The sequence below is a fragment of the Xiphophorus maculatus genome, chromosome 22 (genome assembly GCF_002775205.1).
Source record: "Xiphophorus maculatus strain JP 163 A chromosome 22, X_maculatus-5.0-male, whole genome shotgun sequence".
NCBI classification, from domain to species: domain Eukaryota; kingdom Metazoa; phylum Chordata; class Actinopteri; order Cyprinodontiformes; family Poeciliidae; genus Xiphophorus; species Xiphophorus maculatus.
This window is the reverse complement of record NC_036464.1, coordinates 198,293-220,721: the sequence shown is the minus strand read 5'-3', so window position 1 is coordinate 220,721 and position 22,429 is coordinate 198,293. Positions and strand designations below refer to the sequence as shown.

The window sequence follows — 22,429 nt, the reverse complement described above, 5'->3', positions numbered from 1 at the left end:
AGTCCTCCTGATTATGGCAGCAAAGAGAGAGAAGCATCGATAGAAATATAATTTATTGTCCCACAACCTGGAAATGTTGGCGTAAGAGTTGAAACTGGTATTTAAGTTCACGGAAAGATAAAAAATTATAAGAACAAACAAGCAAAATTAGGAATAACATGCTGCATTAAACACAAGATTGTAACTGAAACATGGTGTGCAGTTTTCAGAAATAGAGTCGGAAATAAGTTGGTCCCAGTAAAGGAGACCTATGATGCAGGTAAAAATTGGTCTATGGCCGATTTTCATTACAAAACATTTTTATTACATTTATTTCACAAAACTATTCCAATAATTTCTTTTTACTTTTTAATTAGATTTTTTGAGTCAGCTGCTTCCAGCCACACCCTGCTCAGCATTTACACCTGAAAATGGCTGCAAACAGAGGAGTAGTTATGCAACTGTACGTCTTTGAAAAGCAGAAGTGGAGCCTTCTACACAACCAAGAATACAGCAAGTGCTTTTAGGGTAAGTCAACAGCAAAACACTTGTCTTTTCCAGCAGCCATTATACAGAGCACACAGTGCTGGATTTCAGCTTGGGTTGCTAGGTAACGGGTAAAATGATGCTTGCGTTGCTAGGTTACGGGTAAAATGAATCTTGCGCTGCTAGGTGACGGACTGGGCTTGGCTGCAGCTGTTAGGTAGATCATATTTACAGGAAAAGCATATTTCTTTCATCTTAAATGCAAAATGTTTATATATTATTATATGTTTGTTCGGTTTCAGATTAATTTCTGCTCCGACGATGTTGTTCTTTCAGCAAATGGTCTTTTTTTTTGAGTCTGTTGACTTCAGATGACGATTAGATTATTACTAAACTGGTTGAGGATTATTTAAATGATCGATTATTGACAAATCGGCCATTTTTCAGCCCTGTATCACAGCCATTTTAATTGCTTCAGCTGGAGGTTTGAAAGGTAGCTGTATTAGCTAAATACATAAAAGCTAATAACATATTTTGAGCAGCACTCTGATAACAGAGGGTGTACAGTCATAGTTAGATTAAAAATATTAAACATACTTTACTATAATCCCACTTATTAAACTTTTTATTGGTTACATGTAGGATTCTAATATTAAATGTTGTTTTGTTGGTTGTAAACAGAAAAATGATAGAAATAAAGGCTTGAAAACATCAATCTGTAGGTCCTGTTATTGGTTATGACTGATTTAATGAGCGTGTAAATAACTTCCTGCCTTTTTAAAGAGCAGCAGACATTAACAGTACTTAGATAATTGCAAGATTATTCAACTGCAATAAAAGATTAATTCATTTTAAGATTATTCATCATTACAAGAAGGCAGAAAACACTTAGAGAACAGGTGATCCAGCTTAATTAAACGAAGTTTATTTACGTTATTTTGACAATTTAACTTGGATAAACTTAATTTGATTCCTTTTGATAAATTAACATGTTTAAGTTGGTTCTGTTTTTAGTGAGAAAATGTGACTTGAATCTTTCAGAAACAGTAAGGCAGTAAACCACCGCCGTGGTTCAAGCGGGTTTTGCGTGTTTTTAAGCGGAAGTTGTGTGCGTGACAGCGCCGCAACCACAGATGATTACCTCAGGTTTTACCAAAATAATGTCGTCTTGTGAAACATTTCGCTAATAACGTTCATAAATCCGCCTAATGTTCGCAGATGACGTCACTTCGTGATAGTACAAATATGCAGTGAATGAGAGAAATGATGAAATCACATCAGGCTGGAATTTCCGCAGTTCCACTCTGCGCCGTTTCTTTTTTAAATTTATTTTATTAGCGTGACTGCAAGCTGTCGGTTGCAACACGCCTTCCTGCGCTCCTGCATGACCTCCATGCTCGCTCACACGCGATGAGCGGCTGGGCTGCCAGCCGCGGCGGGAGGGAGGGAGGGAGAGACGGAGCCCGGCGGGGTCACGGTGTCCGCTGCAGCTGGAGGTCACCGCGCTGCGAACCCGGACAGGATTACCGAACCGCTCTGCCTCCCAACACCAGCAAATGAGCGGATTTGGGCGCTTTTCAAGAGCCACGCAGGGTTTACATAGCGATTAGTGCAGGAGTGGAACTGCAGCAATAACTAATAATAGATGCCAGGATTTGGGACCACACGAAAATGGGCGCCCCCTTTTGGGGGCGCAGTGGTTTATTTATTTATCTGAATTTTTCTGTTTTTCTTTTAATTCATATAAAACACTTTGAAGTGCTTTGTTGCTGAAATGTGCTTAAATGAGCTTACCTTACACATTGTTATTGATGAACCTCCTTTGAAAACTTTATATAACAGACTGGAAATACCAGTCAGTGAGGAATTGATCCATTTCATGTGTTTTATCTGTTGGAATATGACTGAATATTACTGTGTTTGACTCGTTTAATAACTTTAAACTGTCAGAAGTGTAAATAACTTCCCACCACTGCCTTTCTAAACAGAAGCAGACATGAACAATGCATGAATAAATGAATGAAATAATTGCAAGATTATGCAATTGCAATAAAAGAGGAATTTATTTTAAGATAATAAAATAAATAAACCAAAAAATATATAAATTATTATTTTATTTTAATTTTTAGAAATTAATTATTTATGGTGTTTTACATTCATGTCTTGATTGAAGAAAATTACTTTTTATTGTTTTTTTATTTTGATTTTTATTATTGTGCGTTATGGTGGGACATTTTTTTCCCCTTTGGCCATCAATACAGTATTATCTATCTGTCCGTCCGTCATCATTTTTAATGATGGGGCCATGGCCCCCCGTTGACCACCCCGTGGGGTCGCCAATGCTAAAAGTTAAAGAAAAAATGAAAGTTAAGGAAGTTATTTCTTTTAGGTCCATATATATTTGAAGTCCTTAATAGAGTGTAAATTTGATATATTTCAAGAAATCAGTGAAGTAAAATATTTTTATTGCTTTTTGAGTGTCGCTCACAACATTTAACTCAATACATTTTAACCAAAAAGAATTAAAACATATTTGGACGATGACTGCCAACTGAAAAAGGGAAAGTCCTTATTAATTTAACAGATTAAATACGCAAACATTTATTTCTATGATTCTTCCTAAATATGGAAACGTCAAACTGAACCTCAACCCAAAATTTACTCCGTTTCCCAAACCCATCAATTGGTTTTCTTCACAGATTTTCCTTCCACTAAACTTTCCTTGTGCAGAGTGCCGACTAACTCAGCGGTCTCCCCTGATGCTGTAGGCCACAACACAACATTGTGACTTGAGCTGTTGAAATGAATAATATTTATGTTTAACACAAAACGCCTGAAAATGTTTGTTTGCGATATTAGGTGAGAAATAAAGCAGTAAACAGAACAATGTATTTCCACGCGTGGAGAGAGGCGGGAACCATTTCCACTGGTTTGTCTCCGGCCTCGGATCAGCAGCGGACACTGTGACGGGTCAGAGTGACGTCATCGGAGTGACGTCGAGCCTGAGGGTCTTTACGCAGTGAGTTCATTTTGCATTAAATGTATTTTAGAAATAAAAATAAAAAGCCTGGGCGCTGCGAAATGTGTCGTTTAGTGTCGATTAGCTAAAAACAAAAATATACAAAAGGGCAAATTTCTCCCGTCGTCCAACCTCAATTATAATTTTAATTATTTAAAAAACATTTATATTGAATTAGATTAATAAATTCAAAACTGTCTTCATATATTAATGTTCGCATATTGGGAAAATTAAAAAGATTAATGTTAATAAGAGTAAAAATTTTGACTTATGTTTATTCAAAAAGACAAATTAGTTGTTTTTTTAAATCTCCTAGTAGAATATATTTTAGAAACAAAATATTAAGACCGTTTTTTAAGGGATAAATCGCTATATTTATGCTCTTTTATGTTAATGCGGCTTTATGCTCGTTTCATGTAGTTTTTTAAAATTAGGATTGGTGAAAAATAAAGTTAATGTGTTTTTTCTGAGGGTCAAACATGTTGAGTCGGTCTGAGCCGCTGTCCGCGGTGCTGAACGCAGCTCCACAAAACATCAGCAGAAAGCAGAAATAAACTTCATTCCTGCAGAAAAACATCCAGAGAATCAAGATGAAGTCTAATAATAATAATAATAATAATAATAATAATAATGATAATTAAATGCGAGAAGGAAATAACATTAAAAACACTTTCAGAGTAGATTTATGTGATTAGCGGCAGGTTTTAAAATAAATGTAAGTTTGATCTGAATCAGAGGTTTGATGATAAAACACACATTTCATGTTATTAATCCTCCAGTTGGATCGGGGTTACAGTAACGTTCCCGCCCGGAACCGCATGTTGATGAGGAAATCTGCGGGTTCGCCTCCTTGCGGCTCCGCAGGAAAACGCAGTTTGGCGGGGATTTAATCCCAAGATGAACGGATTTAATAACAAACTCTGCCTCAAATTGACTAACGCTGCTAAATGCTTTTTGGATCTCACGGCTTCCTTATTTGTCACCCAGACTTAAATCTTCTCAGGGTTTTTTTTTCTTGTTTTATGTTGTTTTTAACTTTGAATTGTTTATAAAAGTTTAGAGTTAGACGTAAACATGTTCAGTTTGTTGTTGTTTTAATGCCTCGCTGTGCAGCTGCAAAGCTTTTACTTTGAAATGTTTCTGCTCGGATCGAGATGAGAAAGACTGAACTCCGCGGAACCTGCAGGATGTCGGCTTCACGTTTCACTTCCGGCTGGAGAGTCACTGCAGCGGCGACACAGGTTCATGTTTTCTCTTCAATAAACTAGCAATTAAATAAAACCAGCAATATGACATGTGATAAAATAAAAAAAAGAAAATAAAACCTGGTTTTGTTCAAGTCCTATATTTTATTATGCTCAAAATACGTCATCAGGATAATAATAATATAAATAATGCTCTAGTCGTGATTGATTTTAATTCATTATTCTAAGACAAATACAATAAATTCTGCAATATTAAGATTTATCTCTTATCTTATTATTTGCAATACCGATGCTAAACTGTTCGTCCAACTTGATAATAATGAAAATTCATTAAAAAAAGAAATAAAAATAATCCATTTATGATTGACTTAATTCATCTAAATGTGTTGCTTTTAAATAATGAAACACTAAATGCTGTGACAAAATGTTTTAAAGTAATGATGCTGAGAGGAATCATCAGTCTGTAAATGTTTTGTTACATTTTTAGTAAATATTCAGTCAGATTCTGTTCTGCAAAAGGCGAAATAAAAAGTTTATAATAAGAAATGTATGCAACATTCATCAACACTGATGATGATGGTGATGATGATGATGGTGATGATGAGGCTGAGAGGTTCAGCTGGAGGAGGTGATGGTGGGAGGAGAGGCGGAGGTTCGGTGGCCCCCCACCCCCTCCGCATCAAACCTGCCCCCTGCACCGGAGCCGCCGACGGGCCGTGATGCTAAACACGCAGCGGGAAATCTGCGGCTGCAAAACCTCCGCAACAGAAATGTAGAGGAACCATCTGATTTTTGTTGCTTTTAAGGTAATTCATCAAAAGATAAAAACGATCTGAATTACCTCCATAAAATCTATTATAATAATTATTATTATTATTAATAATAATAATAATAATAATAGTAATGATTTCATTATTTTCGTCCCGCAGGATCTGCGTGATGGAAGCGTCTCTGCAGAGTTTCCCCGCAGTTAACGGTTTAACTCCCGGCGCCCTGCTGGCGGCCTGCCTGGCTCTGCTGCTCTCCGTCAGGCTGTGGCTCCGGCGCCGCGGGGCCGCTCCGGGCCTGCCGGGGCCCTTCGCCTGGCCCGTTATCGGGAACGCCGCGCAGCTCGGCAACACGCCGCACCTGTACTGCACCCGCATGGCGAGGAAGTACGGCGACGTGTTCCAGATCCAGCTGGGCAGCCGAACCGTGGTGGTTCTGAACGGCGGCGCCATCCGACCGGCGCTCATCAAGCAGGGTTTGGACTTCGCCGGGAGGCCGGACTTCACCTCCTTCCGGTTCATCGCCGACGGCCAGAGCATGGCGTTCGGCACCGTCACGGACTGGTGGAAGACGCACCGCAAAGTGGCGCAGTCCACCGTCCGCATGTTCTCCACCGGGAACCCGCAGACCAAGCGGACCTTCGAGCAGCACGTCCTGGCCGAGTTCAGGGAGCTTCTGCGGCGGTTCGTGGAGAAGACGCGGGCGGAGCGGTACTTCCAGCCCTGCACCGACCTGGTGGTGTCCACGGCCAACGTGATGAGCGCCGTCTGCTTCGGGAGGAGGTACACCTACGAGGATGCGGAGTTCCGGGAGGTGGTGGGCAGGAACGACAAGTTCACCAAGACCGTGGGAGCGGGGAGCATCGTGGACGTGATGCCGTGGCTGCAGTACTTCCCCAACCCAATCAAAACCATCTTCGAGGACTTCAAGAACCTCAACCGGGACTTTGGGGAATTCATCCGGGATAAAGTCATGGAGCACAGGAAGTCCATGGAGTCGAGCGCCATCCGGGACATGACGGACGCTTTCATCGTGGCTCTGGACCGAAACACGGAGACAACTGGACTCTCCTCTGGGAACGACTACGTGACTCCCACCATAGGGGACATTTTTGGAGCCAGCCAGGACACGCTGTCCACGGCTTTACAGTGGATCATCCTCATACTGGTCAAGTAAGAAACCTTTATTTTAGCTGGAACAAAAACATCTGGAAGTCCAGATTGGCTTTAAAACCAGTTTTTATCACAAGAATCTGATTTTCTAGATTCTTGTAAAACATTAAGGATCATCTGATTAACCCCTAATGGTAAAAAGTATCTGTTTTGTTTAAATGTCAGAACCGGCTTCAGTTTCCATAACTGAGGAATCAGGTGTTTAAAAAAAGAAAGAAAAACGAATAAATCTGAAAGTTTATCCGTTTGTCAAGCCCTGATTTTAAGATTTAGGTGTTTTAAACTCGGCATCTTAAAGATATTTAGTCCAAATTTAATCCAAACAAAAACACTAAAAAGTCTGACTTTGTTTGTTGATTTAATTATAGATTTAAGACCTCAGAGTTATTTTCTACTCTGCGGTGTGTGACACATTTTAGCACCATAAACTGTAACTGCAGCTGCAAGACAATAACGATCCTGTCAAAATTAAACTCATCTGAATATTTACAAGCTTCCTCTTGACAGACTGAAATTAATTACTGTCTCTTTTGAAAAGCGTTTTTCATCTCCATGACATCTCTGTCCCTGTTTTTATTTTCTGCCTCTCCATATTTACCCGCAGCACGAATCAAATCGCCTGTTTTTTCTGGCGCCCCCTGTAGCGCAGCGCCCCTATGCGTCACATTTAGTGCACACTCACTTTTTGCGCCACAATTGGTGCAAAACCAAGGAAGTTTAATTTCATGTGTTTTACATGAAGGTCAGTGCAGGTCAAGTCAGGCCTGATTTTATAAACTTTAGCCACATTTTAAGAGATTTCTCGTCATCTTTTTATTTTTCAGTCTTTTGTTTTCACTTTGAGGGGAACAGCAGCTGATTAGCTCACACTGCTCCCAGCTTCCTGTTAACCCTGCAGTGTTGTTGCATGTGTTATGTAAGCAGTGAAACTGAACGCTGGTCAAAGTGAACAGTCAGCTGTTTGCAGCGACTGCTAGCGAGTTTATGTCATCGGTTTTTAGAAAATCGGGTTAAAGCTGCAGTATGAAACTTTTATAAAAAATATTTATAACATATTTGATATGAGACAGATAATATGTGAAAAGATTGAAGCTCATCTGCCTCCTCCCATTTCTAACTAGAAACAACCAATTAGAGAAAGGAGGCGGGTCTTAGAGCTGTCAATCATCCTCGCTCCTCTACTGCTACCACAGCTTCTTCCTCATATCATAGCATGCTAACTAGCCAAAGAAAGCAGGTAAACAGTTTTCCTATAATAGTAATTTGTTTCTCCATCATTAGCAAGTTTAGCAGCGCATTCACAAGGTTGACTGACATCACCAAGCCCCGCCTCCTGGCTCTGATTGGTTGTTTTTGGACAAGAGCAGTGCATTCCTTCAGACAACATTTCCAACGATGCATTTCTTGAGACATACTGTTTCATACTGTTTCAAGGCTAAGTAGCAGTAGTTAGCCTTGTGAATGCTAACTTGTGAATGCTAGTTAGAATGCTAAGGCAAGTTAGCATTACCACTGATGACAGCAGATAAACAGTTTTTCTGTAATGCCAAGTTGTTTCTCCACCATTAACACATTTAGCAGTGCATTCATGAGCTTGACAGCTCTAAGCCCCGCCTCCTGGCTCTGATTGGTTGTTTTTGGTCTGGAGAGGTGCAGTGTTAACAAATATGTAAAAAAGCATATATTTTTTTGTAAAAGTTCCACGCTGATGTCTCACCTTCAGATATCCTGCGATCCAAACGCGTCTTCAGCTGGAGGTGGACAGAGTTGTGGACCGGAGTCGTCTGCCGTCCATCGAGGACCAGGCTGAGCTGCCGTACGTCATGGCCTTCCTTTACGAGGTGATGCGCTTCACCAGCTTCATCCCGCTCACCATCCCCCACTCCACCATCACAGACACCTCCATCATGGGCTACGCCATTCCAAAGAACACCGTCATCTTCATAAACCAGTGGTCTGTCAACCACGACCCGGCCACGTGGTCCAACCCAGGGACCTTCGACCCTGAGCGCTTCCTGGATCCCCAGGGGGCGCTAAACAAAGACCTGGTCGCCAACGTGCTCATCTTCTCGTTGGGCCGGCGGCGGTGCATCGGCGAGCAGCTCTCCAAGATGCAGCTGTTCCTGTTCACGGCTCTGCTGGCGCACCAGTGCCGCATCGCCGCCGACCCGGCGAAGACGCTACCCCTGGACTACAAGTACGGCCTGACTCTGAAACCGCTCGACTACGCCATCGCCGTGTCTCTGCGGGAAGACGTGACTCTGCTGGACGCTGGTGCCGCTCAGGCAGTCACAAACGAACAATCAGCAGAATTACAGGCAAAAGGTTAAAGATTAAAGGCCACAGAAAGAGGCTGCAACCTGCGGAGCCACAAAATGGCTCATCGGACCCAAAACTTTAGCGAAAAATTAAAAACAACCATTTTAGTATAAATATAAAAACAAATCCTGAATGTTTAATAGGTTTCCTGCAAAACATGGAGAAAAGAAGTTAGCTGAAGCTAGCTATAGCTTAGCTAGCTACAGCAGCCATAGCTAGAAGTTACACTGCAAAAACACAAAAACTTACCAAGAGCTTTTGTCTCCTTGCAAATATTTTAGTTTGCTTGAAATAAAACAAAACCAACTTCAAAGTAACTTTTCAGTAAAATATAAAAGCTTGCTATAAGTCAAAATTACTATCAGATTTTTTCACTTCTAAGATATCTTTTCTGGAAATTGGACCAAAACTCTTTGTAACATTGTGTGTTTTTGCAGTGTATGGATGTTAGATTCTGGATTTCCAAACAGAACGACACTAAAAGTACCAGATTAGGTCTGTTTTTAAAATTTAATTTAAATTCATTTTCCATCGTATGAAAAACATATATCCATCAGCTTAATTTTAAATCATAAAAATATAAATAAATTAGTGGTTCTTTAAACTGAGGACAAGTTTCCTAAAGTAGATATTTGTCTAAATTTCTTCATTGTTTCTTTCTAAAAGTCATGCAACAAAGGAATAAAATGTTGAATTTAATTATTTGATTATTTGCATTTTTAATGTTTTTCTAAAATTAAATGAAAAATATGCCAATATTTTTATCAGATTAATCGATTAATCATCAGAATAATCGATTAATCACTTACTAAATTAATCATTAATTGCAGCCCAGGTTTTACAAAAGTTAATCCACCTAAAAAATATGTAAACTTAAAAAAAACACCTTTATTTATTGATTGTTTTGATTTCTTTAAAAAGCTGATTTGGTTGATGTGGGAGAGCTGTATGGAAGGATTTTTCTAAACCTTTTAGCAGCTGCAATAACAGATAGATTTACTTTAAGACTCTTAGCAGAGCTTTAACCTGAGGTGCTGATAAGTGCGTCTGCATCTGAATTTCTGCAGACAGAAAGCGACGGCACATCTGTTCTCAACATTAGTCAGCCGCAGCGATCGCCTGCGATGCGTTGATTCGTCAGAGCAGAGGACTGCAGCCAGCTGCTTTTTAAAACAGCCTGGAAAAACACAATGAAGCTCTGATCCTAAACAATAATAAGCTGCTGCATAATTTATCCCTGCAAGGTGGAAAAAACTGCACACTGAAGCCTGTATTGTTGCTTTGCTACCCGGAGAAAAGACACTTTATCTACTTAAATAATCCAAATGTTTCTCAATCGTGGATCTTCATAACTGTGATGAGCAAACCGTGTTTCGGATCCTCATGACTACAGAAACAAGCCGCCGTCTGAGGGTCGAGCTGCAGCTACATAAGCTCCTAGCTTCAGCTCTGCTAACAGTAAATGTTCAGTAGCAACATGTAAATTAATATATTATATATGCCAGTGTATTACTCAGGAAGAGAAAGACTAAAATACTATTTAATCTAATATATTCTTTAACTTTTTACAGATGCTGTTGTAAAGAGACGGTCAGCTTTCACATGTAAACAGATATTAAAGCAATGTAACTCAGTCAGGAAAATGTAAAGGACATTACAGGCACGCACTGCAAAAACAGAAAATACCACCAAGGGTTTTTGGTTACTTTCTAGCGCAAATATATTAGCACACTGGAAAAAAAGGCAGAACTAACTTAAAAGTGAATTTTTAGCAAGATTTAGAGGAGCTTGTTTTAAGTTAATAATTCCTTAATATTGAAGAAAAACTACTACTTCTATTGGCAGATTATTTCATTTATAACAAAACATTTTTACCACGTTATAAGTGAAATAATCTGCCAACAGAACTAGAGCTGGGTTGCTAGGCAACGGCTGGGCTTGGCTGGCGTTGCTAGGTAACGGCACAGATTGTGAAATAAGTGGAACTTTTAGTTTTTCATCAATATTTAGGATTTATTTACTTAAGACAAGCTCTTATATCTTGCTGAAAAGTTACTTTTAAGTTAGTTTTGTCTCATTTCAATTCTACTAAGATATTTTCACTTAAAGCACTTTGAACTGCCTTGTTGCCGAAAAAGCGCTATATAAATAAAACTTCTTATTCTAAAACTAGTTTAAAAAAAACCCTTGGTAATATTTTCTGTTTTTGCAGTGCAGGATTAGAAATTCTCACCTACAAACAACCTCGACTAAAATGCTAACATTTTTATGGTTTTTACAGCAGAAATGTTAAAATTATTTTTGTTTAAAAGAGAAAAACAACAATTAGTCTTGCTGCTGCTATAAAGGGAGAGGGATTAGAGTGAAATGTGCAGTATGTTTCTTTCAGCCAGCTGGCTGACAGTGTGTAGCAGCATATGGAGACAGGATCTCATTATTACACTGCAAAAACACAAAATCTTACCAAATATTTTTGGTCTAGTTTCTAGTGTAAAACTTGAAATGAGACAAAACAAAACTACACGTAACTTTTCATCAAAACAAAGGAGAATGTTTTAAGTCAATAATTCTTTAATATTGATTTTAAAAAAGGTTTTTGTTCCATTTGAAGACTATTTCACTTGAAAAAACATTATAAGTGAAATAATCTGCCAGTGCAACTAGAACTGGGTTGCTAGGCAATGAGCTTGGCTTGGCTAGTGTTGCTAGGTAACGACTGTGAAGTGAAATAATCTGTCAGCAGAAATAAGTACTTTTTAAAGTCAATATCAAGGAATTACTGACTTAAACAAGCTTTTATTTCTTGCTGAAAATTTACTTTTGCTTTATTTCAAGTGTACTAAGATATTTGCACTAGAAACTAGACCAGAAAAACTTTTTTGCAGTGTAGGGCATTAAACTGCAGAAACTGTATGATAGAAAATGTGAAAGTGAAACTGGAATCTGGTCCAGGCCTCGTTATTTCACCTCCTTGCTAAAGCTCGGCTCATTTTGGGCATTTCATGTACGTTTGCACAGGAATCTGATTCTGAACGTCTCACACTTTAGAGGCTGACGCAGAGATCTACGGGTTCCTGCAGAAGCCAATCTGATTCATGTAAATTCAGTGTAACTGCATTTACCGGTGTAGAGAAAACCAAATAAAATGTTTTCATCCACAGCCAGTTTGCTAAGCTTCTTTTTTTCTGGACCCATGCTGCACAAAAATAAAATATTGGGGAAACAATTTGCTTTTAAGCAAATTTAAATGTTTTCTGTTTAAAGTTGATCTGAAACCAGAGGCGTAGGCAAAGCTAAGCTACAGCTCTGCTAACACGTTGCTCCATTTTTGAGCCGGAGATAAAACCATTTTAAACATTTTTTAAAAATGTCTCCATAGAGAAATCGTGCTTTTATTCAAAAAGTGTCAGACCAGCCGACCAAACGTCCTGGAACTCAGTTTGGGTTGCTAGGTAACGAGCTGGGCTCTGCTGTGGTTGCTAGGCAACAGCTCAGCGCCTCCTGATTTGTAACTTTACCTTCTGAAGGTTTTTGAAACGTGTTATTTAATTTCACCAACTTGTAATTCGAAAGATAACTTTACTGAAAGACTCAGAAGCTTATTTTAAGTAAATAATTCTTTAATATTGATGAAAAATGACTTGTTCCACTGGCAGATTATTTTACTAAGACATTTTTCCCAGGCTATAAGTAAAATAATCTCCCAATATAAATATTTTTTTCATCAATATTATAGAATTATTTATTTAAAACAAGCATCCATTTCTTGCTGAAAAGTTACTTGCAAGTTAATTTAATCTTTTTTAAATTGTACTAAGATATTTGCTCTAGAAATATTTGGTAAGATTTTGTGTTTTTGCAGTGTAGGTAGGTTCTGTCTACTACTTTTAATCCAAATAAATCTATCCAGCTTGTTTCCATTTGAGTTTTTGTCAAGTCAACTGGAAATAACCTGAATTTAGACGTTATAATACCAAAACTGTCATTTTTGATGCTTTCCAGGAACTGAGCTGCAGGTGGGAACAGAAAGGGAAATGTTTCTAAGATGTTTCTGCCTGTTCTGCCTTTTTTTGTTTTGTTTTTTATCTCGGCCTGCTAGAACATCCTGTACTCGTTCAAAGTGAGGCACGTAGCTGCCGACTAACCAGAGCGTGACAGAATCAGACAGTAGATGGCTGCTGACACCGAGCAGCTCTCTCTTTCTCTCGCTCTCTCTTTTTTTCCCCATTTGTACAAACCCAAAAGTGATTCCCAGGACTAAACAGTAACGTGTGGCAGCGCTCCAAGCATAACCTTTATGAATGGGAGTGAAAACATTGTTTTCTTTAGTTAAACTGCAATACATTACAAAATGCTGAGCTGAAACATTTGCACACGGAAACTTTTTACTCTGGATGCTAAAGTTTTCCCACACCTTTGACTTTCTTACAATTTGTTTGTATTTAGTGTGTTTATAAGGTCATAAGCTGCATTTCTATTACAAATGTGCGCAAAGGTTTGACAAAATTCTGCTATTTAGTTTCCATTAAAGCTGCAGTATAACTTTTAATGAGAAATATTTTTTTGAAACTGTAACAGATCAATAAACTTTAAATTCTAATTAACATTTAACACTGAAACTGGAATACATTTTAAATATCCAAAACAAACAAAACAGAAACAACAAATAAAATTAATTATGAAGTTGCTGTAAACTAAAATTTAAAAAAGGGTTTAGTTGAGACCAAAGCAACAGACTAAAAACTTTTTTAATCCAGTTTTTTGGTAGAAGGAAATAAAATAGAAAAATGATAAGTCATGCAAATCGAAATTATTGAGGTTGTTTTAATTTATCATGCGATTAATTGATTTATTGCTAAATGCGACAGGGAGGCCCTGATCAAGTGTAATGTTTAATATAATGTAAAAAGAGCTGAATAAAAATGTACTTTTCAGAATCTTAATAGTAAAAACATGGACTCACTCCATTCTGTATGCTAACATTAGTGAATAAGCTACAATTAGCCAAAATGCTAAGGTTAGCTTAAATGCTGTCAGTAGCATGTGTGGTGTCAACAACATAGCATTAAATGAGCTAAAATCTTATCTTAGGTGGAAGCCTAATGTTAGCATGAGGGCTATCACTAGCATATTGAGTCACTAGCATGTTGATGCTACCAGTAGGATGAGGGCTTCTACTGCACCAGGCAGTGATTTGCTACGACAGGCTCCAATGAAGATTAGAGAAAATTTTACTGCGCAAAGAACTTGGACACCAATCATGAAAGAGCCGTTTTGTGGCGCTACATTGCAAAGCAACTTGACATATTGCATGAATTGGTTGTTGGACACATACTGTGTCATCACAGCTTAAACCTGTCAAGTCTGCATTAGCCAGATTAGCAACAGACTGATACGTTTGCATCTTGCATTGGCTGGAGATAAAACACATGCAAGTTGTGTAACTTCAGCAGAGCTGAGCTCAGGAATGAATGTGTGGATGTGCAGCGTATGAATGATGGCGGGTATTCAAGCTGTGGCGTTCAGACAGAGGCTGAGAAATGTCACAGCAGGGCTGAGACTGGGATTATTTGAAGTGAGTCCCGAACAAACAGCAGGTCTAGCCAGAATAGTCAAAAGCCGAGCAGAGGGGTTGACATTGGGTCAAGTTCAAAGCGTGAATGCACTATTTATGAGCGTTACTGTCATATTTTACTTTATTTGCACTATTTTCTCAAGGTGGGGTGTTTATACAGACAAACTGCAATGTGGACGTTCTCTGATTCACATAGGGACATAATTAGACATAAGTATTGATGCAAGTTAATCTAAAGTGGATTGATCTTATCGACCGACTAACGGTTAATTAATAAGTGGACATTTTCTTAAACTTTTCTCTTTCGTCAAGAGAGCAGACCGTCTTTCCATAACAAAGAGCGACATTTTTCATAACATGCTAACGCTACTCCGTCATGCAGCTCGGCTGAATAAAAGGCTATTTAGGTGAAACTTAAGGAGCTTTTTGAGGATTTATTGTTTCTAAACAGAACCGCATAAAGCGCATGTTGTGCCCCACACTGGGCTGTTTGGTTTCTCTTTTCTGCTTGGGCGCCTCCGCCATCTTCGCTTTTCTTCGCTTCAATGATGACCAGCGGCGCCCTCTGCTGGATGGCGGCCAAACTGCAACACTAAAACAAGGCCTAAACGGACTTTAATCATTGATTGGAACTAATTTTAACATAAACTATGAATTGTAAGTGAATTGATTGTTTACATCCTTAATCAATAAGGTCAAATATATAAATGCACCATCAACCCTGAAAATAATAAAAGTATAGTCATATTATTACGACTATTCTTGTAATTTTATAACCTTACTCTCAAAATTTTATAAATATTTTTATTATGGCTCCGATATTACATGTTGGTTTCTCTAACAGTCAGATTGATAACAGAACAAACTACACCATGAAATGATTTAAAAAATAAATTGATTTAATTAATACAACTTAAAGGGGCAGTATTGTGTATTTCCAGGCACATAGAAAAACAATTATAGCATAATCAAGTAACTATGTTAACTTTAGTTGTTAAAAAATGCTGCATATATCAAATATGACTTTAAAGAAATTTGATTAAATCTAATGCCTTGAAATTGGGCGTCTGTCTCTTTAAAAACCTCTTTCTGAAGCTCCGCCTTCAGGAAGTCATCCCAACATCTCTCCTCTATTAACCCTTTATCAACATTTTTACCAGCGTTGCTCTTTTAAGATGCTCCTATGATGAGTTCAGCAGCTTCTCAGTTCCACCAGGTGTTTGCTAATTGCTGCTGGCTAGTCTGATGGAGCTGAGTGGAGGAGGAGCTGCGCCTCGAAGGTGGGGCTAGGTCCAACCAGGCCTTTTGCCAAGCTGAGTGGTTGCCATGGGGATTAAAGGATTTGTCAAACATGTATGAAAGAATGAAGGTTTGTTCTTGAGGGAATAACATTAAACATGATGTAGAGCTAAAAAAGTGAATTTTACATAACGCTGACCCTTTAAATGAGTCCAGTTGAGTCAGCAAATTTAGTGTTTTACAGTGTTGCAATGCATTCGCACAAAATATGACGAAAAGAAGAATAATGTGCATTTCTGCAGGTAGCCAGTGTGAATTGTGACAGAAACAGGCGAGTGACAAACGCACCTCAAACAATCAATCAAATATGGCCGCTGGATGAAAATTTGGTGCTGCAGCAGAGAAAAAAACCAGACACAAATGTTTAATGGTGCAGCTCCTGAACCCGTTTGCAGCATCTGGCCCTGCATGTGCAGACACCACAGCTGTCTCAGCCGAAGCGCTTGATTAAAGGAAGCTTATAAAAACAGGCAGGAAAGGTGAAGTTTCCATTACTGTTTAAACAAACACCTGCACTGATTTGGGAAGCACCTATTTATAAAAAACAGATGAAACATGACTAGACCAGCGGGGGGCCGGCCCAAATCAACGCAGCAACAAACTCCCCGCTGCCCTGGCACACAATGTTCAGAGGCGAATTCTGCATGACACGACCATACTTGTTACTCCATGATGACATTGGATGAAGATCAATTCGGTTTAATATAAAAAATTATTACTGTGCGCTTTAATTACACGCTGGAGATTACAAAACCTGTTACTGTTTGTTTAATAAACAGCAATAAAACAGAAAAGAACACAAACAAAACGATTCCTCCAGTCAGCAATTTGTAGATTTACTAACACATTCCAGTAATCACTGAGCCGCAGCTTCATCTCAGTCAGAAAAATATTTAAATCATTCACGTACATTCAACTGGTAAAAAAAGTACAAAGATACATGTAAAGAAAAGAAGCTTTAAAAGGATGTGAATGTTTGTATGACGGCGTTCTAAGGTCGTTGTAGCAGGAAAAAAGGAGCAAATTTCCATCAAAAATTGCAGAAAGTTTCTAAAAAAAAACCAAGGAAATTTCTCAGTTTAAAAAGTAAAATAATTCTAGAAAATTTCTGAGATCAACCACCAAATTTCTGAGTTTCTTACAACACATTTTTGACTTATCAAAGAAATGTCCATATTTTTTCTAGAAAATGTCTGAGTTTAATTTCAAAATTTCAAAATTTTGACTTTTACTCTGAATAATGTAAAACTTTCTGAGTTTTTTGGGGCTCTTCCTTTTTTTGTTTTGTATTTTATCTATGATGGTCCTGATTCAGTGTCGTATATTTGACCCAAAGCTCTCCGTACCTGCTGGCATGTCTGGATAAAAAGCCTTAAAATAAACATAAGTTATACTGAAGTTGCATAATTCAATACCAAAAGGATTCATAATAATCTGTTTTATAAGTCAGGGGTGCCAATATGTCACAGAATTAAAATCAGTCGGAGATTTAACATAAAGAAAGCGTCCAGGAATGACCAACAGCATGAAGCAATCAAACAGTAACGGTCTCTCAAATACATTCAGATTAATAAAAACAACAAAACAAAAACAGATACAAATACTTTTCTTTATCACAACAAAGAAACCCCTGATATTCATGTTTTGAACTGCAGCTTATCTGACCTTCAAACAGCATCATTTAAACTTTAGACATAAAATGTAGTGTAATGAAAATCATCTTCACATAAAACATTTACAAAAAAACCCAGTAAAAATAAGGTCTGACTTCTACAGAAGAGGATTAGGGCCTCTGAAAAATTATTTTTAAAAAATTCTCAAAATTTTGACTTTTTTCTTAGAATTCTGACTAATTTCAGAATTTTTACTTTTTTTCTAAGAATTCTAACTTTCCCCCCAGAATTCTGAATATTCTTAGAATTTGGTTACTTTTTTTTAATCAAACTTTTGACTTTTTATTTTCTGAATTGTTTAAATCTCAAAATTCAGATTTTTTTCCCTCAGAATTCTCTCTCAAAATTTTGACTTTTTTCTCAGAAGATTAAAGTCAGAATTCTGAGAATAAAGTCAATGTTTTCTTTTTTTTTTCAGTTTCCCTAATCACTTTCCATAAACTTCTACTTTTGCTTCAAGAGAAAATATGTAAATCCGGGTTCAGATGATTCACAGATGGATTTTCCCACAGATCCTGGGGGATTTTTCCTCCTCCCTCACAAACACATAAAGTAATTTCAGTTTCTAAGCGGCTGGAGAACACGGGAGAGTTTATGTTAATCATGTGAACTCAGGTGTGCGGATTCAGAATGAAAGTTTCGGGTGAGACAAATCTCAGACATTTTCTGGAAAAAAATTGGAAATTTCAGACTTTTGAAACTTCCAAGTTTCATCTCAGAATTTCTGTTTATTTCCAAGAAAATGTTCAACTTCTGGAGGTCTGAAATTTCTGAATTTAAACTTTCTGAGATGCTTTGAGCAGATTTTGACCTTTGAAACCCAAACGTTTCAAATTTCACATTTTAAACTCAAAATTACTGCATTTTTTTTTCTCAAAAAAATGAGAAATTTCCAAGTTTTTTTTAAAGAAAATTTCTGAGGTAAATCTAAAAATTTTAGAATTTTTTTTCTTGCAAATTTTCAGCTTTTGGAACTGAAAAATGTCAAATGTTTTTCAAGAAATATCTCGAATCAATATCAAAATTTCACATATTTTTCCAGCAGATTTGCGACTTTTGGAAAACGTTTTCTTTGGAAAAATTTTCCACATTTTATCTAAAAATTGTTTGAAATTATTCTAACAGTTTTAGAGTTTTCTGAAACTTGCTACTCTTCTCTATATTTCCATTCATGATGGTTGTTTTATCTACGCTGTCGTACTTTCCCATCTCTTAAAAGAAAGTCAATTTCAGCTGTTCCACCATCTCTACTGTTGTTTCAAATATTGTTCTGGTCTTTAAATGAATAACTGATTCAGTGTGATAATCTAATCCCACTGCCTAATCCTTCACACAGGCGGAGCCACAATCCAGCAGAACATTCACTGCTTCTGAGTAAAAACATCAGAAAATGTTTGGTAACGCTGCAGTGAGTTTTCCAAAGTGAGAAAGAATGATTCATCTGGTGCAACAAAAAGAAAGTTGTTGGGAAAACTGCTGAGATTCCGTTACGAATGACTTTTTACAGTGAAAAGGGATCTTTCAGGTACAGTTCTGTTTCCAGGTAAACGATTTAATTTGCCTCAAACTCTGTGGGTTTCTCTGAAATATGACCCGTTTCTCTTAGCGCAGGTGGAAACTGAAGTTGATTTCATGAAATTATCTTTCGCAGCACAGCCTCGCACTGCAAAAACACAACATTTTATACCAGTTATTTTATCTAGTTTTGGTGCAAATATCTTAGTTCACTTAAAATAAGACAAAACTAGTTTACAAGTAACATTTCAGTAAGATGTAGGACTTTGTTTTCTGTCAATAATTCCTTAATATTGATGAAAAAGTTCTAGTTCCACTGGCAGATTAACTTCTTTCACAATCGTTACCTAGCAACGCCAGCCAAGCCCAGCTCGTCGCCTAGCAACCCAGTTCTGTTCCACTGGCAGATTATTTCACTTATAATAAAACATTTTTCCCATGTTATAAATATGGATATAGGGGCTAAAACAAGCTTATTCATTTTGCTGAAAAGTTACTTGTTAGTTTGTTACGTCTTACTTAAAGTGTACTAAGATATTTACCAGAAACTAGACCAGAAATACTTGGTAAGATTGTTTTTGCAGTGTTTATGGCGCTAATGCGTCACCCATGTGTATAAAGTCTGGAGCATGTACAAGAAAAAAAATAAATCACATACATAATCACAGCATATAAATGAATAAACTCAGATTATAACATATAGGAAAAAAATTGATTGATATGAACTTTTTCATGATTAGAAACGAGAATTAACCGTTGGAATAAGAAAACTAAAATATATATATGATATTGTTACACTCACAGAGTGAATCAAACAGATATTTTCACCCATCGTTTCCCCCTGCATATTATATAGATATATATATATAGATATAAATAACTTCAGATTGGTTCCTTAGCGTTTTCACACTCTGACTGAAGGGTAGAGTAAATCCAGCTCCTTTTGTGCTTCTTCATCCTGAATAAAGGAAAATATTTTAAAGTCATTCGTCATTGTTTTCTCATTTTGAACTTTTCAGCCACTAACTGAAGCAAACTGTCTTTTTATTCTTTTTTCCATTCTGTTTCTGGTTTTTATTGGGAGTGGTGCATTACTGTAAAGTGAAAGTAGAAATGTGTGTAAAACTTTGTCAATTTTCCTTTAATGTTAAAAAAAAAACATACGTTTTTTGTTTTTTCCAATAAATAAGAAACACAATTAAAATCACAGAGAATAAATTTGTTAAGATGAAAAGTCATTAAAAAACAGAGGCATCATCCTTAACTACTTCCTGTTGTCTATTTTTGTCATTTCTGGCAGTAGTAACAACCAGTTATTGATTATGTGACTTGTGTGATGTGAAAAAAGTGTTTCCATTGCAGTTTTGTAAAATAAACCAATTTACATGCAGCCAATAAATCACCTCATCCAAGCGCCAAAGCTTTTTATCAAACAAATTAGTTGTTTTTTTTTTAATTGCCTTATTTCCATTAAGCAAATTTATTTCAAAATGTCAAATTGCGCATCTATTTGGTCAATGGAAATGCAGCTAGTCTTAGTGAATAGTTCCTCTTCTTCTTTGTGTTCAATCATCATAATGGACTATTAGCGCCACCAATTGGTAAGAAGGATAAATGTCACCAAAAACCCCTGAGCATGCTGTTTTTAATCTTTCTGAAATAAATCAACAAATTTAGTTTTGGCTGTTATTTGATAGAACATGAAACAAAATAAGACACACACAAAAAAATTAATTTACCTTCAATTTAGATTGGATTAAGAAAAGTGAATAATGAAGACGAAACTATAAAACTAAATTGCCACTGAAGCTGCAACTAATTATTTTACTTACTGATTAATCTATCGATTATTCTGACAATCAATTAATCTGATAAAAAATAGGCACATTCTGTTGGTTTTTCAAATAACTGTTTTATACAATATTGGAAATAAATATATTTTTGGATAAACCAATTAATAATTGGACAGCAAAGGATTTTTTTACAGAACTAAAACTTGATGAATTCTGGGTGAAACATATTTAGAGACGAATAAGTCTTTTTATCTTAAATACAATTTTTGGATTAATTACTGCTCTGTGGTGAATTTATAGAAAAGATAAATGGAGGATAATCCAGGAGGAAAGCCTCTCATAGGTTAAAATGGTCTAGTCAAAGTCCAGACTTAAATGATTGATCTTCACAGATGCAGTTCCTTTAATCTGTCTGTGATTGAGGCATGAGCAAAAATGTCATGTCTAAATGGAAATTCTTTGTATTTCACAGCTTTGCACCACATTCTATTGGTTTATTGCACAAAATCAAATTAAAACGGAAATGTTTTGGGTTTAAAATACATCTAAAGTGAAGTGAACCTCTTTGGAGACGGTGTTCATGGAAGATGCAGCTTCACACATCTTCCTGGCCTTCTCGCTCTGCCCCAAAGCTTTATAACACTGCCACAAAAAACAGTAAAGTTAAGATAAATCCCAGATTACAGCCAACAGGATTATCAGAAACCATCACTGACCTTAGCAAGGAACACATAGTTCAGCTTCGAGTACGCCGGATGAATCTCTTCAACCTGCGATAATAGAAAAAATAGAAAACTGGTTCATTTCTGAGCTGCAGCGCCGGATTTACCTCAGCAACAAACAGATTATCCAACAGAGGTTGAGTTCAGAAGAATAGAAATCTTCCTTATTGTTCCACGGAGTGAAAACTATAACAGCAGCAATGAGGCACAAAAAAGGTCAAAAAGTGATAAAAAAATAACTTAAAAGTAACTTTTCAGCAAAGATATAAGAGCTTTTTTAAGTAAACAATTCCTTAATGTTGATGAAAAAGTTCTACTTCTACTGGCAGATGAATTAATAAATAATAAGGGGAAAATGTTTTGTTATAAGTGAAATAAACTGCCAGTGGAACTAAAGCTTGGTTGCTAGGTAACAAGCTGGGCTTGGCTGGCGTTGCTAGGTAACGATTGTGAAAAAAGTGAAATGATCTGTAAATGGAACTAGTACTTTTTCATCAATATTAATGAAATACTGACTTAAAACAAGCTTATATATTTTATTTAAAAATTGCTTTTAAGTTACTTTGTCTTATTTCTAGTTTACTAAGATATTTGCTCAAGAAACTAGACCAAAAATACTTAGTCAGATTTTATGTTTTTGTAGTGTAGGATGAAAAAAAAAGAAAAAGTTCAACATTGAACAGTAAAAAGACAACAGACTGCTTACAATAGCACACACACCTTTTATTGAAAATAAAAAATATTGTTTTTCAAAATTGGTGTTTCCATTAAGCAAATTTATTTTCGTAATTCCAACTTGTGCAGTTTTAAGGTTAATGGACGCGCAGCTAGAGATGGTCTGGAGGAAGGATCTGCTGTAACGATGCTTTGTGCATTTAGGATGCAGCAGTCAGATATAACGAGG

At 37.0% G+C, this 22,429-nt stretch overlaps 2 protein-coding genes across 4 annotated transcripts in view; one reads left to right on the top strand and one right to left on the bottom strand.

Moving 5' to 3' along the window:
- The first annotated feature begins 2,954 nt into the window (after window positions 1–2,954).
- LOC102221787 (cytochrome P450 1B1) lies at window positions 2,955–9,682 on the top strand. Of its 3 annotated transcripts, XM_023327085.1 has the most exons (4): window positions 2,955–3,484; window positions 4,639–5,495; window positions 5,619–6,629; window positions 8,353–9,682. In XM_023327085.1, the coding sequence occupies exons 3-4, from the start codon at window positions 5,629–5,631 to the stop codon at window positions 8,957–8,959; spliced, it is 1,608 nt and encodes a 535-aa protein (XP_023182853.1). In that variant the 5' UTR covers window positions 2,955–3,484; window positions 4,639–5,495; window positions 5,619–5,628; the 3' UTR covers window positions 8,960–9,682. The 3 variants fall into 3 exon arrangements, with proteins under 3 accessions (XP_023182853.1, XP_005795316.1, XP_023182852.1); XM_005795259.2 differs by lacking the exon at window positions 2,955–3,484 and having other exon boundaries at window positions 4,537–5,495; XM_023327084.1 differs by lacking the exons at window positions 2,955–3,484; window positions 4,639–5,495 and having other exon boundaries at window positions 5,516–6,629.
- A 9,699-nt stretch (window positions 9,683–19,381) lies between these two features.
- Window positions 19,382–22,429, bottom strand: part of LOC102221528 (regulator of microtubule dynamics protein 2) — a 44,960-nt gene continuing 41,912 nt past the window's right edge. The window contains exons 11-13 of the mRNA XM_005795258.2: window positions 21,520–21,573; window positions 21,365–21,445; window positions 19,382–19,968 (exon numbers count right to left, since the gene is read on the bottom strand). Coding sequence (XP_005795315.1) covers window positions 19,915–19,968; window positions 21,365–21,445; window positions 21,520–21,573 — 189 coding nt within the window. The 3' untranslated portion in view covers window positions 19,382–19,914. The remainder of the gene's footprint in view (window positions 19,969–21,364; window positions 21,446–21,519; window positions 21,574–22,429) is intronic.